This window comes from Cynara cardunculus (genome assembly GCF_001531365.2).
Source record: "Cynara cardunculus var. scolymus isolate 2C chromosome LG 17, CcrdV1, whole genome shotgun sequence".
Classification (NCBI taxonomy): domain Eukaryota; kingdom Viridiplantae; phylum Streptophyta; class Magnoliopsida; order Asterales; family Asteraceae; genus Cynara; species Cynara cardunculus.
This window is the reverse complement of record NC_037544.1, coordinates 16,100,713-16,116,011: the sequence shown is the minus strand read 5'-3', so window position 1 is coordinate 16,116,011 and position 15,299 is coordinate 16,100,713. Positions and strand designations below refer to the sequence as shown.

At 34.3% G+C, this 15,299-nt stretch overlaps 1 protein-coding gene across 2 annotated transcripts; it reads left to right on the top strand.

Moving 5' to 3' along the window:
- Nucleotides 1-1,297: 1,297 nt before the first annotated feature.
- On the top strand, nucleotides 1,298-8,867 carry LOC112501002. 2 transcript variants are annotated; one of them, XM_025104627.1, is made up of 5 exons: nucleotides 1,298-1,343; nucleotides 2,682-3,368; nucleotides 3,707-4,408; nucleotides 4,568-4,650; nucleotides 8,573-8,867. In XM_025104627.1, exons 2-5 carry the CDS (start codon nucleotides 2,760-2,762, stop codon nucleotides 8,628-8,630), a joined length of 1,452 nt encoding a protein of 483 aa, XP_024960395.1. In that variant the 5' UTR covers nucleotides 1,298-1,343; nucleotides 2,682-2,759; the 3' UTR covers nucleotides 8,631-8,867. The 2 variants fall into 2 exon arrangements, with proteins under 2 accessions (XP_024960395.1, XP_024960396.1); XM_025104628.1 differs by lacking the exon at nucleotides 1,298-1,343 and adding an exon at nucleotides 1,407-1,514.
- Nucleotides 8,868-15,299: the final 6,432 nt, after the last annotated feature.

The following is a 15,299-nucleotide window of genomic DNA, read 5'->3' as shown; positions in this document are numbered from 1 at the left end:
TCTCATTCGTCGTAATCTTATGAAATTTTTTCATGAAATTGTTTAATCTTATGAAATTGTTTCATATAATACTCTTTTTGATGAAGTTGTTTCATATATGGTTATGAAGTTGTTTCATATATGGTTATGAAATTGTTTCATATACTACTTAATGACATTTTAATGAAACAGTTTCATGTATTTCTCTAAAATTAAAATAATGAAGATGATAATATCAATGATTAACACTCTCCACAATAAAAATGGTTAATCAACCTCTCATAATTACAAAAAAATAAACAAAATGAAAAATTATGATTGGTTGGATAAGGTTTTCACGGTTTTTATAAATTGAGTGGTTTTTATTTGAACGCTCCCCTATATATATATATATATATATATATATATATATATATAATGCATGCGAAAATTTATACTCGATATATTTCATAGTTCTTACCCATTACGATATAAATTAAAAAAAATGAATTCAAAGCAAATTCAAAACAATCTTTTAGAAATAGTAGTAAACAAATAAAAAAAATACTTTAACCACAAAGGTGATGTTTGATTGGTTTGAGCTTGGCTCCAAAGGTCAAAAGTACCAGGAGGTTTCAAGTTCAAATCCAAGGAGGAATAAAAATCCCCTTGTGGCCATGGAGGTTTAAATGCGGTTACTCCAGACTATCTGCAAAACAGGTGGTCGTCATGAAATTAGTCGACTCGCATAGCAGGTTGAATATCCAGGTTAATGAAAAAAAAACTCCAAAACCAACTATTATTGTACAACTAAAACTCTTTGAAATTGAGAAAAATATTATTACTTCATATTTCAACTCAAACTATGTACAAGTATTCATACCAAATAAACATACGCCTCTAGTGCTAAACTACACCACTAACCAATAAATGGAAGCTTACGATAACAAACTCAACTAAATTGACTCTACATAAATACAATTCTAATAACCATCGTGATAACTTTTATCAAACTACCTACTCCCAACAATCTACTAAAGATTAACAACTAAAGTAATTATTAAAGAGCCGTTTATCAAACACTTATGCAGTAAGCGTTTACCAGTAAAATTTAATATTATCATTTACTTACCGAGTAAGATTTTAGTTCACCAAAACGGTATCGTATGTAACAATTTATCCGGTAAACGCTTACAGAATCATCGTTCTCACTTATCAGGTAAGATTTTTGGTCCTCACCATATTCATATAATAAGATATTGGTTATTACTTAGTGAGTAAGCGATTGAATATGAATTTGCTTTTTGTAATAAAGCAAAAAAGGTGAGTGCATGACTTGGCTTTTTGAGTGTAAGACGTGAAAGAGCAAAAGGCGAGTACACCAGGTACTCTCGTTTCCTTCTTTTTGTTCTCAAATTTGTAAAATTTCCCAATTATATACTCTGGTTTTCGTTGATATTTCATCAATCTTTTCTTGATCGTAGTTTCGTCTTTATTATTCTTCTTGTTGTGTTATCGTGGACAATTTTCCTACAAGTTCTTTGTTTCCTATGAAGGTGAGTACTGCTCTTGTGATGTCTTGGTTAGGGTTTTACTGCTGCATTTTTGGGGTTTAGCAGTAGCTTTTGGTTCAATCCACAGTTTTTCTACATCGATCATGTTTCTGTCTAGACTTTGGGATCGTGATCAGTGGCATATGACAATGGAGCTTTTTCTTCAATGTTACCGATCAGACCCCTTTTTGGGTGAAGACGAAGAGTGTGTTCCTTTTTTGATAGTTAATAGAAGAAAATAAATATGATCATCCACATGAAAAATAGTGCTTCGATAGGTGTTTGTATAATTGCATGTGAGAGCATTTTAACTATAAACTGTCTCACAACTTTTTTTCTTTTTTTTATTAACCCATGGATATCTAAGCCGCTATGCTAGCGGACTAATCCTCATGCTTAATTAGCCACCTGTCAACATGCTTAATTAGCCAACTAGGCCATAAACTTAGTCTAAAAAACTTGATTACTTATACTTATGCATAATTAGGATTAATCAAGATTAATAGAAACTGGGTTTGGAAATCAAAATTTCTGATCACTCACTATCAACATGCTTAATTAGCCACCTAGGCCATAAACTAAGTAGTCTAAAAAACTTAATGACTTATAGTTAAGCATAATTAGGATTAATCTAGGTTAATAGAAACTGGTTTGGAAATCAAAATTTCTGATCTTCGTGTAAACCAACTAATATGTGGAACATGAAGCAGATTTTTCATCACTTATCTGTGGAATTATGGAAAAAAAAAAATCCCAATCTTCAGTAGATTTTTCTTCCATTTGGCTTGTCTATATTAATCAACTTGATCCATTTGGGGAAATTTTTCCAATTCAAAATGCATAGTATTACATTTTTTATTAAAATGAACCATTTAATACACTCACTTAATATCAATTGCCCAGGTGCATTTTATGCTTTTTAGGACACTAGTTGACATGGTTTCTGAGAAAATAAGGGTACCCATAGACCATGTTGAATGTATATATGATAGAGAAAGAGAAACCAACAGTGCAAACAGGCCCACCCAAAGGTTATCTGTGAACTGTGATGGTGTTCCATGATTTCAACTCTACTGCGAGTTCTATAAAAGATTGTTGTGTTATGCTTTATCTTTGACAATATTTGCATGCCAAGAGTTTCATCTTTTTGGTCTCCTTTTGTTGTGGCAGAGGTAGTAAATCAACCATATGTAGAAATCCCGTTCATACAACCAAGAGAGTGCCATTTTGTATTATTCTATTCTGACCATGGGGGAGAGCTCAGCACAAAATTTGTGTCTCAAGATCTTGGTGGCAAAAGATGAAAACAAAGTAATTATGGCAGAGTCAGATAAAGACTTCATCGAAGTGCTTTTCAGTTTTATGGTGATGCCTATTGCAAGTGCAATTAGGTGTACTCGTAATTGCTTATCGGGAGGAATTGGTTGTTTGAGTAACCTATATGGAAGTGTTGAGAATCTCGACATGAACTTACTTGAAGACGAAAGGTTCCAAGATGTTCTGCTTAATCCTCGGAGTGCGGCTGAAATATACTGTAAGAACCTTGAAATGAATCTAATTGAAAGGAGTTGTTATGATTTTTATGTATGTCATAACAATGAATGCAAAGTGATAAGTTATTACAAGCTTGGTAAGTGTCGTTGTGGAGAAGCCTGGAAACACAGGCTAGAAATTGCACCTGGCTCAAGGTTTTTTCCTGAAGTGGAAGGCGGTTTTCTGAAATCAACTGTACGATTCATCATTACGGACGACTTTAAAGTGATGCCTGTGGCCACCATGGCTGATTTAACACTGCTTAGCGAGCTTGGAAAATATGCAAAAGTAGAAGAGAGGACCATCAAGATAGGAAGAGACGAGGTAACTAAATGGCACACAAACTTCCATAAATAGTATTGTTGTTATTTTGTTTTACATTTCCATGTTGACGGAATGAAGGTATCTTGTCTGCACTTAGGCTCAAGTGAATAAACTAACTAGCTGAGCTGAAAAAGGTTTCAAACGGATTTGTCTGTTGACACTCATTCAATGACTAAACCATGTTTATTCTTGAATTTGCTGAAATAGTCTTTAACTTAAACTTTGAGTTCATTCAACTATTTAAGTCTGATATTGTCAGTAGTTCATGTTGTTTATTTGGAGTGCAAAAAAAGAACTTCAATTCATTTGTTTTCTGATTGTCCTTGCTCATTTCCCAGGTTCTGAACTTGCTCAAGCGTTCCTTAATATCAAAAACGCCATTGTCTGAGACATTCTTAAAACCATCTATTGACAAGTCCAACATTGAACATCTTAACATGAAATATCGGCCAGGAGGCATGAATCCTGGTTTGAAAGTTACAGACTTTTGGAACGGAAAGCCCAGAATCTGTCTTAAACTCTTCTTCGACAAAGTCAATGACATAGTCTTATATGCAGTGGTTGAGGAAGATTTTGTTAATATGTTATGCGCTTTCCTCGCATTTCCGCTCGGCTACATTTTCAATCAGTTTCCATGTTTGTCATTCGAGGGGTGCATGGGAAACTTGCATAAGAGCATCCAGGGTGCCGACATCAATTTATTTTCCCATGAGGAAAGGAAGGAAATGTTGGTTAACCCAAAGTTGTCTCCAGGTCTTGCTTACACCAGTAATCTAATTGACATAGAAGAAGCCACCGTTCCATCATATTCTACCTTTTCACCTCTCCTTGAAGCCAAATATAAAATTTTGAGGTCAAATCCCAATCTTGGAAATCAAAAGGTTTTTGATGGATTTGTAAAAGGACCAGCTACGTTTTTGGTCATGGACAATTTGGAAGTAAAGCCTCTATCTCCTATATCTGTCAAACTTCTTATAGACAAATTGATGGTTCCCCTCAGTGATATTGGTGAGCAGGCAGTGATCTTGGATAAAAATAAGGTAAATCAAGCTCTGTTTGGAATGATCTAAGCTATAAGGGAATCAATGATCACTGTTTTGGCGTTTTGCAATTGTTGGAAGTTCCTTTTGGAGTTTTACTTTTGTGCATTTAATTGCAATGTTGTATTTGATTCTCATGTATATGAATATGTTTTACAGGCTATGCGTCTGTTGGCAGCTTCATTGGCATCCAAACACGCTCTGACTAGTACATTCTTGCACAAAGAGACAAATCTTGATTGGTAAGATGTTAGTCATATTTATTTTACATTCTAAGAATAAGATCTTATTGATTCCTTTTTCGGCCTTTACCATTAGATGTCTTTGAATTGTCATTGTTGTTAAATTATTCTACCCTTTATTTGAGAAAATTCGTCCTCGGGTTTTACAGTGACAAAGTACAGGGGGTGAATTATTAATTGCCTTCCGGTATGCCTTGCCACACACACGTTGCAAGTACACAATATTTGGGAAGACAATAGAGAGTAACATGAAAATGTGAGTTGTTGTTGATGACTTAAAAAGGTTACTAAGGAGCACACAATCAATATGTTTCCATCTTATGATAAATTGAAGGCCTTGGAAACTCAATGTTTGCTAATTAGTCGTTATAAGGCACAATATATGGCACAATTTCAGGGGGATCGCATAGAAGAGGGGGTAGAGGTCAACATTGGGAGGGGGGTGAAGGGTACCCCAAAATGACGGTTTCAAGCATCTAGGTTTCATGATTCAAAAAGAGGGAGAATGCATAAAAAAAGGTGGCTAATGTGGGGTTGTTATGTGACAAGGAGGTTTTAGTAAAACTGTAGGGCAAATTCTATTAGGGTACTCATCCGACCAACTACTAATAGTAAGAAGAATAAAAAAAAGAAATTCCTTATATATATATGTGTGTGTGTGTGTATATATATGTATATTCAAACCACTCTTGGTCATATTTCTCTTCATCGAGGAATAGATGAAGCCATACGGGGGTTTTGGCATTGGTAGGGCTTTGTAATTCTATGTTACCAACGGGAATGCGAGTCTCGCTGGTTTAACTAGGACTATAATTGCGGAATTTCTATGCAAATCAAGATCTACAAAAGGAAGTTTTCCGATCACTAACTCAAACCCATAGTCAAATTCTACTCAGCGCAATATGGGGGTACTGATGGCACAACCAGCTACTCATGTCTTTTACAATAAAATGATAGACGGAACTGCCATGAAACGACTTATTAGTCGATTTGTTGATCACTATGGAATAGAATATACGTTACATATCCTGGATGAAGTAAAGACTCTGGGTTTCCGAGAAGCTACCACTGTGTCCATTTCATTAGGAATTGATGATCTTTCAACAATACCTTTAAAAGATGGCTAGTTCAGGACGTAGAACAACAATGTTTTATTTTGGAATAACACCATCATTATGAGAATGTACACGTAGTAGAAAAATTATGTCAATCAATCGAGATATGGTATGCCACAAGTGAATTTTGCGACAAGAAATGACTCCTAATTTTCGAATGACCGATCCTTTTAATCCAGTCCATATAATGTCTTTTTTGGGAACCGTATGAGAGGATTAATGTTGGACTCCCAAGGGTAAATGATTGATTTACCCATTCAAAGCAATTTACACGAAGGACTCTCTTTAACGTAATATATTATTTCTTGTTACAGAGCCCTTAAAGGAGTTGCGGATTACGCGCAAACTTGTTGAAATAGTTCAACACATTGTTGTATGTCGAACAAATTATGGCACGTCGTGTGTGGGTTGAAATGTTGGGTGACAAGGAAGGCTGCCGAAAGGAAGTTGGAAGTTACGGAAATGAGAATGCTTAAGGGGATTATGGTCGGACCGTGTTAGATAGAATTCCAAATGAGGTTTAGGAGTGTTGCCCCAATAACAAATACTTGAGATGGGAGATTGCGTTGGTTTAGGCACAATCATTGGAGAACGATAACAGCACCAACGAGGAGAGTAGAAAAAGCAACGGTAGGGAGGGGAAGGCAGAGGAGGACGTGAGATGAGCAATTGAGGTTGGACATGGTGCATTAGATATTCCCGAGGACATGTCCTCTGATAGGAGTACTTGGAGACAAAGGACCAGGGTAGCATACTACGGATGATAGCTTATAGCTAGCATAGATGGGCAGGAGGAAGTTGGACATGTTGGGAGGGGGGGGGGGGGGGGGTAGAGGGTTGGCAGCTTAGACAGGGGATGTGTTCTTGCTTTACTACATCTGTATAGGTTTTTTCTTACCTTACCTTCTTTATGAGGTTTTCCATACTATTATGCTTGTAATCATTTCATAATCGGATATTTCAGTGGCATTTACTAGACTAGATGAGGGAAAACCTACCCTCACAAGGGATTGATCAGAAAAGCTATGCTCTAACACAAATCCATTACAGAACCGCTGAATGTTATTATGATGGGACCATATGTCTTGGAAGGGCCGACATAGAACTTGAAATTCAAGTGCAAGAGAAGTCCAAAAAGTGTGAGCTCCTTTCTGCAATAGGAAACCTACCGAAGCATTCTGATCTCTAAAACAATTAAATAACTAAAATATTTCCTAAAAAAGTACTGAATCTCTCAAGTATAGATACCTTTGTAGTAATATTAATTATGAGGTTTTTTTAAAATATATGATCTTTCTGACAGGTTTGAGAAAGTCTCAGCTTAATAGAAGAATGCCTCTTCTATACACAGGAACGGATAGAAACCTGCCAGAAGGTTATAGATTTAAAAACACTTGTCTAGAGGTTATTTAGCTAAAATAATCCTTTTAATAATTATCCTAAAGATACTTGACTTCAATGCTAGAATTCTAGATCACTTCTTATTCGAACAATGACATACAAGTCTATCTTTGATGATATTCGCCTGCACTAAAATGAATACGATACTCGATTGGAGCACATAGTTACATTATAGTGTTGGAATACACGAAGGATCATGTGAGAATAGGAGTTAAGCATAAGAAGGGATCTGGACCCTTGATCACTTTTAATCTCACCCCACCCCATGAAGTGGGCTTGATACGGGAACTGATCCGGTACATCTCATTACCGTTGATCTTCAATTAGGATTGATCTGAGCATGGAGATCTCTTTTTATCCTTCTCAACATAACTTATATTCTCACCGGAACCCAACCCTATTTGAGTATTAGTCAAATGTCTAAAGAGTACCTCTTAGTAACGGTAATGGGGAATTGTGTACCAAAACAAGTGCTAACAATATCTTGCATTAGGTCATTGCCAAATAAGATTCGATTTGAAACTTCACCAAAAAGAGAAGCAGTTGCATTTCTGTAATGTCCCAATAAGGAAATTGTTGCATTTGGGTGGAAGGGAAGTAATGTCCACATATAGCCCAACAAGAAGGGTGAGGGATAGAAATGATCTTCTGTTGAAAGTTGGAGACACCTAGTTCAGTCGATTAAAAGTTTTGTTTTTCCGTAGAAACCAAACCAAACAACTCGGTATGTCTCACTGGCCATAACAATCACTTCAAGCAGTGGAAATAACAAAAGATGCGCTCCAAGTCCTTGGGATGTTGAACAGAATCCAACCACACCGGAATGGATGGCATAATGTAGGGGGTGTACGAAGACCTGACCTCTACCCTGAAGAGTAACGCGACTATTTCCATGAAGACCCCTACTTGTGCAAGGTGTACGAAAAGAATTACTCAAAAAATTTGTGAGCTTCATTTACCTTTTATAGAATAACATGTGTGTTGCCATGATATGTTTCCATTTTATTGAATGGTGTCCCTTATTGTTACTGCATTCCAAATGTGGTAGTAGGATTATAAATGTTGTTTTGGTTTTGTTGTACTATTGTTGGGTTCATTATATACCTTGACTAGCCCTATAAATGAAGGGACATTATTTGATATTTGGTCAAGGCAAATACAATATGTAGTGGGTATGCTCTCTAAGTACTGTACTTGCAGCAGGCATAATCTTGATGCGACACGAGAAAGTGTTACTTCGAATGTCATTTTTTATGTCTTCGCTTCTTATCACTGTTTATCATTTTGTTCTCAAAGAGGCATATAGGTCGATTGATATCCTAATGTGCAGACTTTTCTTGCGTTGGTGTTTTTGTACTAATCTATCCCAATGAACTAACCACCTGTTTGATTTTCAAAATTTGTAGCTTCGATTTCCTGCGAGTAATGTGGGGAGGAAAGAGGTTCGGCTCCAAGCACTACTAAATGGCGACGAACGCATATGTTTAAGGTTCCTCAAACTTTCTCATACCTAGTACTAGTTAATATTACAAGTTGATTGGGGAGCTTGATCATCATCATGTTTAGTAGTTAATGGTTCATTGGTCTTAATGTGAACCTTAATTAACAAGGAGCATTGGCTTTGAAACCTGTTATATGAGAAATGGTATGTTTTATTATTACCTTTGTTTGTAGTATGAAGTCAAACAAACTGCATTGTGCATGTGGAGTTCAAAATTCTGAATGGGTCAACCACAAGGGTGGTGTCTGATTGGTTTGAGCTTGGCTCCAAAGGTCAAAAGTACCAGGAGGTCCCAGGTTTAAATTCAAGGAGGAATAAAAATCCCCTTGTGACCACGGAGGTTCAAATGCAGTGATTCCGAGCTATCTGCAAAGCAGGTGGTCGTCCTGAGATTAGTCGGCTCGCATAGCGGGTTGGATATCCAGGTTAATAAATAAAAAAACACAGCCTGAATTATTTTTTAATTTTATTTACATAGATAAAAAAATCAATGAGTTAATTTGTCGAAACGCTACTTAAAAGTAGGTTTAATAACAAATTAATTTATTTCAGATTTAATATATGATTTTTTTATAAAGATAATAATTAAGTATTTTATTAAAATTTAATAATTATATATTGAATTCTTTATATTTAAAATGAGATATTTATTATGTATTTGATTATCTTTATCAGTTAGTCATATGAATTCAAATATATAGCTTTAAAAAGTTGACTCATGCACCTAAAATTTAATATTACAAGTAAATGGTACATGAATCAACTTTTTAAATGGTTCTTACCATATTCATCTGATAAGGTAATATAAATTGGTAAACGCTTACCCAAATAAGCATTTGGTAAAGGTAAAGGGCCCCTTAGAGTTGTAATGTGAATCATTGAATGAAAAGGGTGAGTTAACTAAAAAGGGTTTAATAGTCCATGCAAGAAAGCGAATTAAACCATGGAAAGTATTCATAAAATCAAAAGACGTAAACATTTATATCTTATTCATAAAATCATAGAAGTAAATACTCATAAAAAAACTTCTTGCATCAACTATACAAAGATTGAAGTGTAGAAACTAAACCTCTACATATGAAATTAGGGATTTCGACCCCTAAATCTACACTAGTTTTCTGACTCGATGAAACGATATCAAACCCATATCAACTCATCTCCACTAGAAAAGTATCTTAAGGACGACTAAAAACCCTTAACGACACGATAACCAATGAACAATTTAAAGACCTTGTTAACGTCAATGATGGGAAAACTAAGTTCCCTGGTATCCTCGTCAGATTAAAAAGCTCATCCAAACAAACTACTACTTTTATTGGCCTCATTGTCTTCGTAATCGAAACCCCGCTTTCCAAAATCCCAAGGGACGATAAAATCACAGCACTGTTATTTTGTTTTTTTCTCTAAGATATTAAGGGTTATTAAATGCCAAACTACATAATCCTAATTATTCCATGGAAGAAAAGTTAATTTTAAATATTCGGTTTAAAAGGTAGCAAGTTATCCATTATTATAGTAGGTAGATATTTTAAAGTACAATGTTATAACTTATAGTAAAATAATAATTTGAAAGTATAATGTTTTAACAAGAAAATTGAAAGTATAATGTTGTAATTAACAAAAATTGAAAGTAAGTTGTTATTTATTGCATTTAGCCCTATTCAAAATTTAGGTATAACACAGGGACGATTTAATTAGTCTTCTCCAAAAAGCAGATGACAATATTAGTGGAATGGACAAAATCGAGCAAAAATGCATACCAATTACAATTAAAAACTGTAGGGACCAAAACCAAGAATATTGAAAAAATATTGGGACCAAAACCACAATTTACTCTTCTTTTTGGGCTCTCAAAAGTGCATTTGGTAGACAAAATAAGGTGGAACAGAACAATACATGGATCAGTGTTCTACGTTTGACATGACTTTTATATAGAACAACAGGAAAAGAATGGAAGATGCGTGTTCCACCCCCGACCTTATAGAACAAGGTATAAAATAAAAATAATGTACAAAAGGTATAAAATAAAAATTGGAAATTCCATTAACTTCATGTTTTGATGTCATTTTAATCATATTAACGAAAACTTTCTAATAATATATTGGGTTATAAAAAATATTTATTTTTATTATTATATATTAATAAATTAAACAAAGTAATCAAAATATATAAAAGAATAAAATAAGAAGTAAAAAATTTGAAAGAAGTAAAACGAAAGTTAAAATATTTATGAATGTGGTCTTAGGTATTTATTAATTGTTTGGTAATATAAAACACCAGAACTCATGAGGCGTAAATTGGTCATTTTACCAATCATGTTTTGTCCGGTCTTGTTTTACCAAATGACAAACGTTGAACAACTATCATGTTCAATCATGTCATATCCTCTCTGGGTACGTTTGGAAATAAAAATACATAATATGACAGGACATGACAACTGTATCACACTTCTATCTCTTCTCAGTTCTCTAGGGAAGGTAAGTGAATCTTCCGAAGTCATCACCCAGATAGACTTTGGGCTCCAGCATTCGAAGAAAGCCGACCTTACTCAACAAGCACCTTTCCTCAGAGGGATCCTCAAAATAAAATAGAGAAGGGTTGGCCTGGACTAACCAGAACGCAACGATGAAAGGCAAAGTTGTGGAAGTAAACTGTTTTGGCTTTACAAAATGGTTGGTAACAAATACGACTTCACCGGCTGCAACATCTGGTAAAACATGACTGTACATGATGAGACTGGTAAATTGACCAAGTTATCTCTAATTAGCTGTTTATATCTTTTCTATATTTTGATTAATTAATGAAAGAATTTAGTTATAACAAAATAAATGTTTTGTATGACAAACTATGTTATTAGAAAGTTTTCGTCAAAACGATTAAAATGACATCAAAATATGAAGTTTATTAATTTTTATTTTTTGTTTTATACCTTTTTAATTATAATAATCAAAATATATCAAAAATAGTATTTCAAGACTAGTATCTATATAATATATACATATTATTTGAGAAAATTACATTTTTGGTGTCTGTTTTTATCGAAAATTATAGATTAAGTCCCTATAAAGAAATAATTATAGAAAGGGTCTTTGTAGTATGATTTTTTATTACAAATTTGGTCCCTTACCTTAACTCCTTTTAAAAATGAGTTAAGTGAGGGTTATTTTGATCATTTAAAAAGCACCAATTAGAATTTTCCACATGTCCCCTCTTTCCTCTATCGTCGCCCTTCCCTGTAAACAACCCCCAAAAGATTTTGGTGGTAACAACGGTCATTAACTCACTATGTGTAAAGGTTGTGTTTTTCACGATTTAACGGTGAATTGAAATGTAAAAACATGTTTATTTTCTTAGACAAAGATTCTGTAAGGTGTCTATTTTAGGGATTGTTTACTTGCGGCTTAATTAGGTTTATTGGTCTATCTGGCTTATTCGCATAGCTCATTTAAGTTGTTTACTTACGGCTTATTCACACAGAACATGACTTAATCACACAAATAGAAATGGTGTGTTGTCCCCAGTCCCCATTCAGCCACAAAAATGACACCCCTACCCTTATTTAAAACATCGTCTTCTTCCCAAATGAGACATCCCATTGTCAACCTCTTTATGATTTTTTTGTTTTGATGCTCAAATAATTAATATTGAGGGGTAAATCGGTCATTTATGTGTTGGTTCAAATAAAAAAAGTAAATAACAACACCCATTTATCTAGACAGGCGAAATTATCCATACAGGTCTTAATAAAAAGTTTGGTAAATAGCCCCTTAGTCATATTCAATAATTTTTTTATCATACAAGTGTTTAAAATATGTGCACTTACCATTTAAAAAAACTAAACCAACTACTATCTACACCTCGAGGTACTTCTTCCCCATCTTAACATATTCCCAGCTTTTGCTCTTTCTTTGACTTCATTAACGGCAACGTCTTGACCTTTGGCTACCACTGCGTTTGCGTGTCGAGAAACAAAGGTTTTGATTCCAAAGTAAAATGCAAAGAGAGGGATAACCATTTGGAAGCGAAGGTGGCGACCTCGTCGTGTTTCAACTTCGAGAAGTTCTTGATATTTTCACGTTCCATTTTTGGTCCACAAATTTGGGTTTAAGATTCGTATCTGGGGTTTGATTTAAGATTGGAATCTTAGATTTTGGACAAGTTTACTATTTTTATTTGCAGGTTTGAACTTCAAAAGATTTTAAATTATGAACAATAATCCATAACTTGTTCATAAAGTTTGATTTTTGTAGGTCAAAGTTTCAATACTTGACTAGAACATGAGAGACACTGACTTGACGTCCATCAGGGCCAGATGCAGTATTGCAAGCAAATGAAAACAACAAGGCTTTGGTATAATTCCAAAACTCAAGTGACAATTTCCAAAGTTTCAATAAACACTTAAACGATTTACGTAATTTACTCTATATAACGTATTCTATGATATAGAAAATGGTAAAATGACCAAAATACCTCTCATGTGACTGGTTTTTTTTAGTAGAGTTAAAGGGTGAAGAATAGGTATGAGAATGAGACATTTCTTCTTATATACATTTTTGTAATTTGTTTTACTTTTTTTTACATAGAGAATCGAAAGCATTTAATCAAACAATTACATATGATGCTGTGATTTGGTTAACATATGGATATTTTACACTTTATATAAACAAAATTTTGAAAATATATGAGATTTAAACATGAACCATTTTGGTTCGAGTGTGATATTTAATATATTTGATTTAAAATATTTTACATAAACGGGAACTAATTCCCCATTGGAGACGAGGATGGGGAATAAGGAACGAAATCTATACTACCTTATAAAGCAGATGTGAGAAAAATCTTAAAAACAACCTTAAATGCATAAGGTATTATTTTTTAATGCTTAAAGTCTTAAAAACAACCTAAAAAGAATTATGTACAACTTCACTTGCTTTTCTGCTTCAAACTTTTATCTTCTCGAGATGACTATTCCACCTCCAACGTTTACTTCAAATGATAAAAACCCTATCAAAACCCTCGCTTTTTTCTTATGTTCTCTAGATAGAGCTCCGACAGGAATCACTAAATTGATCTTCTTCTCTTTCCTTGAGACGATTACACCGGTAACCACATCTTTCTCCCTCAAACGAACTCGAATGTAAGATACTTATCCTCTTCCTCTGATTCTTGGTTTGTTCACGGTCTTATTTTGAGTTTTACTTTCTCCATATTCATGTGATTAACTATCTTCTACTTTCTCATGATTTGTTTAAATGGGTTTCATTTGGGAAAAAAAATCTATGACCTAAGTGTTGTTTTTGGCTCTATATTTTACAGAAAAGAGTGTTCGATATATCACTAGATCGCATAGATTTATGGATACCAAAGCTTTAAGGGGTATTATTCTTTCCCAAACCATCTGTTTTTACAATTATTATTTTGTTTTAAGATGAAGTTGGGGTTTTCAATATCTTTGTAAATCCTGAATTTTGAAGTTTATTCATTTGTTGAGTGCTTGTTTGATGTCTTTGACGAACATATCCTCTGCCTTCTAACCACAATTGGATACTTTCTTTCTCTTTGGTATTTCCACATGCTTTCTCTTTGGTATTTCCACATGCTTCCAGCCTTTTGGGTTCTCAAGACTCCTAATCTCCTATTCAGATTTTGGTGATACCCATATGACTATTCAGATTTCTTTCTCCCCTTTCGCTAATAAACCACCGACTCATTGCCATCACGCCTCCATCTTCCACCGTGGTTTTTCTCAGTATTTGAATCGATGTCATCATTTACCTTCATCTGACAATAGCGTTTTCCATCCCCTATCTTCCACTCAACTTCACTCTTGCTTGTGTTTTCCATCCTTGTGTTACCGTACTTACTCATTTGCAATACATATACAACAATGGTACCCTTTCCCCTTCAAGTGATTTTGTTGAATAAAATATGCTATAAAGAGGAAGCAATAAAATCTGATGATCGTCTTTTTTTTTTCTATCAATCTCTTTGTTTAACATGTACATATACTCTTTGAAACAAATATATTATATATTTACTTTTTTATTATCTTGAGATTAGGTTTTGTAGCAATGGGTTGTTGTTGGCAAGAAGAAAGATGAAAAGACATTGATACTGAGGAGGAAAAAGGAATGGGAGGGAAAGGTGAATAGGGGAACAAAGACGTGAAAGTGGATATTACAGTGAGAAAAACGGGAGGAGTTCAAGTGTTCGAAGAAAGTCCCCAATAAGAACGATTGATAGCACACAACTATTTTTAAAAAAATTTGACGTAGAAGTGATCATCGACTTTCTATTTGATAGACATACATCATTTGCTAACCCAAATCTTTGAGAGGACCTCCTTATTATCTTTTTCATCAAAAAAGCTTTCATTTTGACATCTGCCGTTAACCATAATCACGTGGTGGACTAATTTGTTATTTCTAAATTGAATTTTGTTTTCATACTTCTCGTGGTACTTCCTATTTGTCTTTCCAGATGCTTTCGACAATGAGAAGTTATTGTCAGCTATGGAGATGCTAAAGCAAGGTAAATATATAGTTGGCAAGACAAGAGAAGTTCTGTTGAAAACTGGAGAGACGTGTGATGATTTCCTCTTTATTAAGGCTATCTTAAGTGTCGAATTGTAC

What these genes read in the sequence shown, in the direction of transcription:
- LOC112501002 (XM_025104627.1), top strand. Translation starts at nt 2,760, where the DNA reads ATGGGGGAGAGCTCAGCACAAAATTTGTGTCTCAAGATCTTGGTGGCA. An exon ending in TCAAGATAGGAAGAGACGAG is followed by an intron (nt 3,369 to 3,706) that starts GTAACTAAATGG and finishes CTCATTTCCCAG; the next exon opens with GTTCTGAACTTGCTCAAGCG. An exon ending in TGATCTTGGATAAAAATAAG is followed by an intron (nt 4,409 to 4,567) that starts GTAAATCAAGCT and finishes TATGTTTTACAG; the next exon opens with GCTATGCGTCTGTTGGCAGC.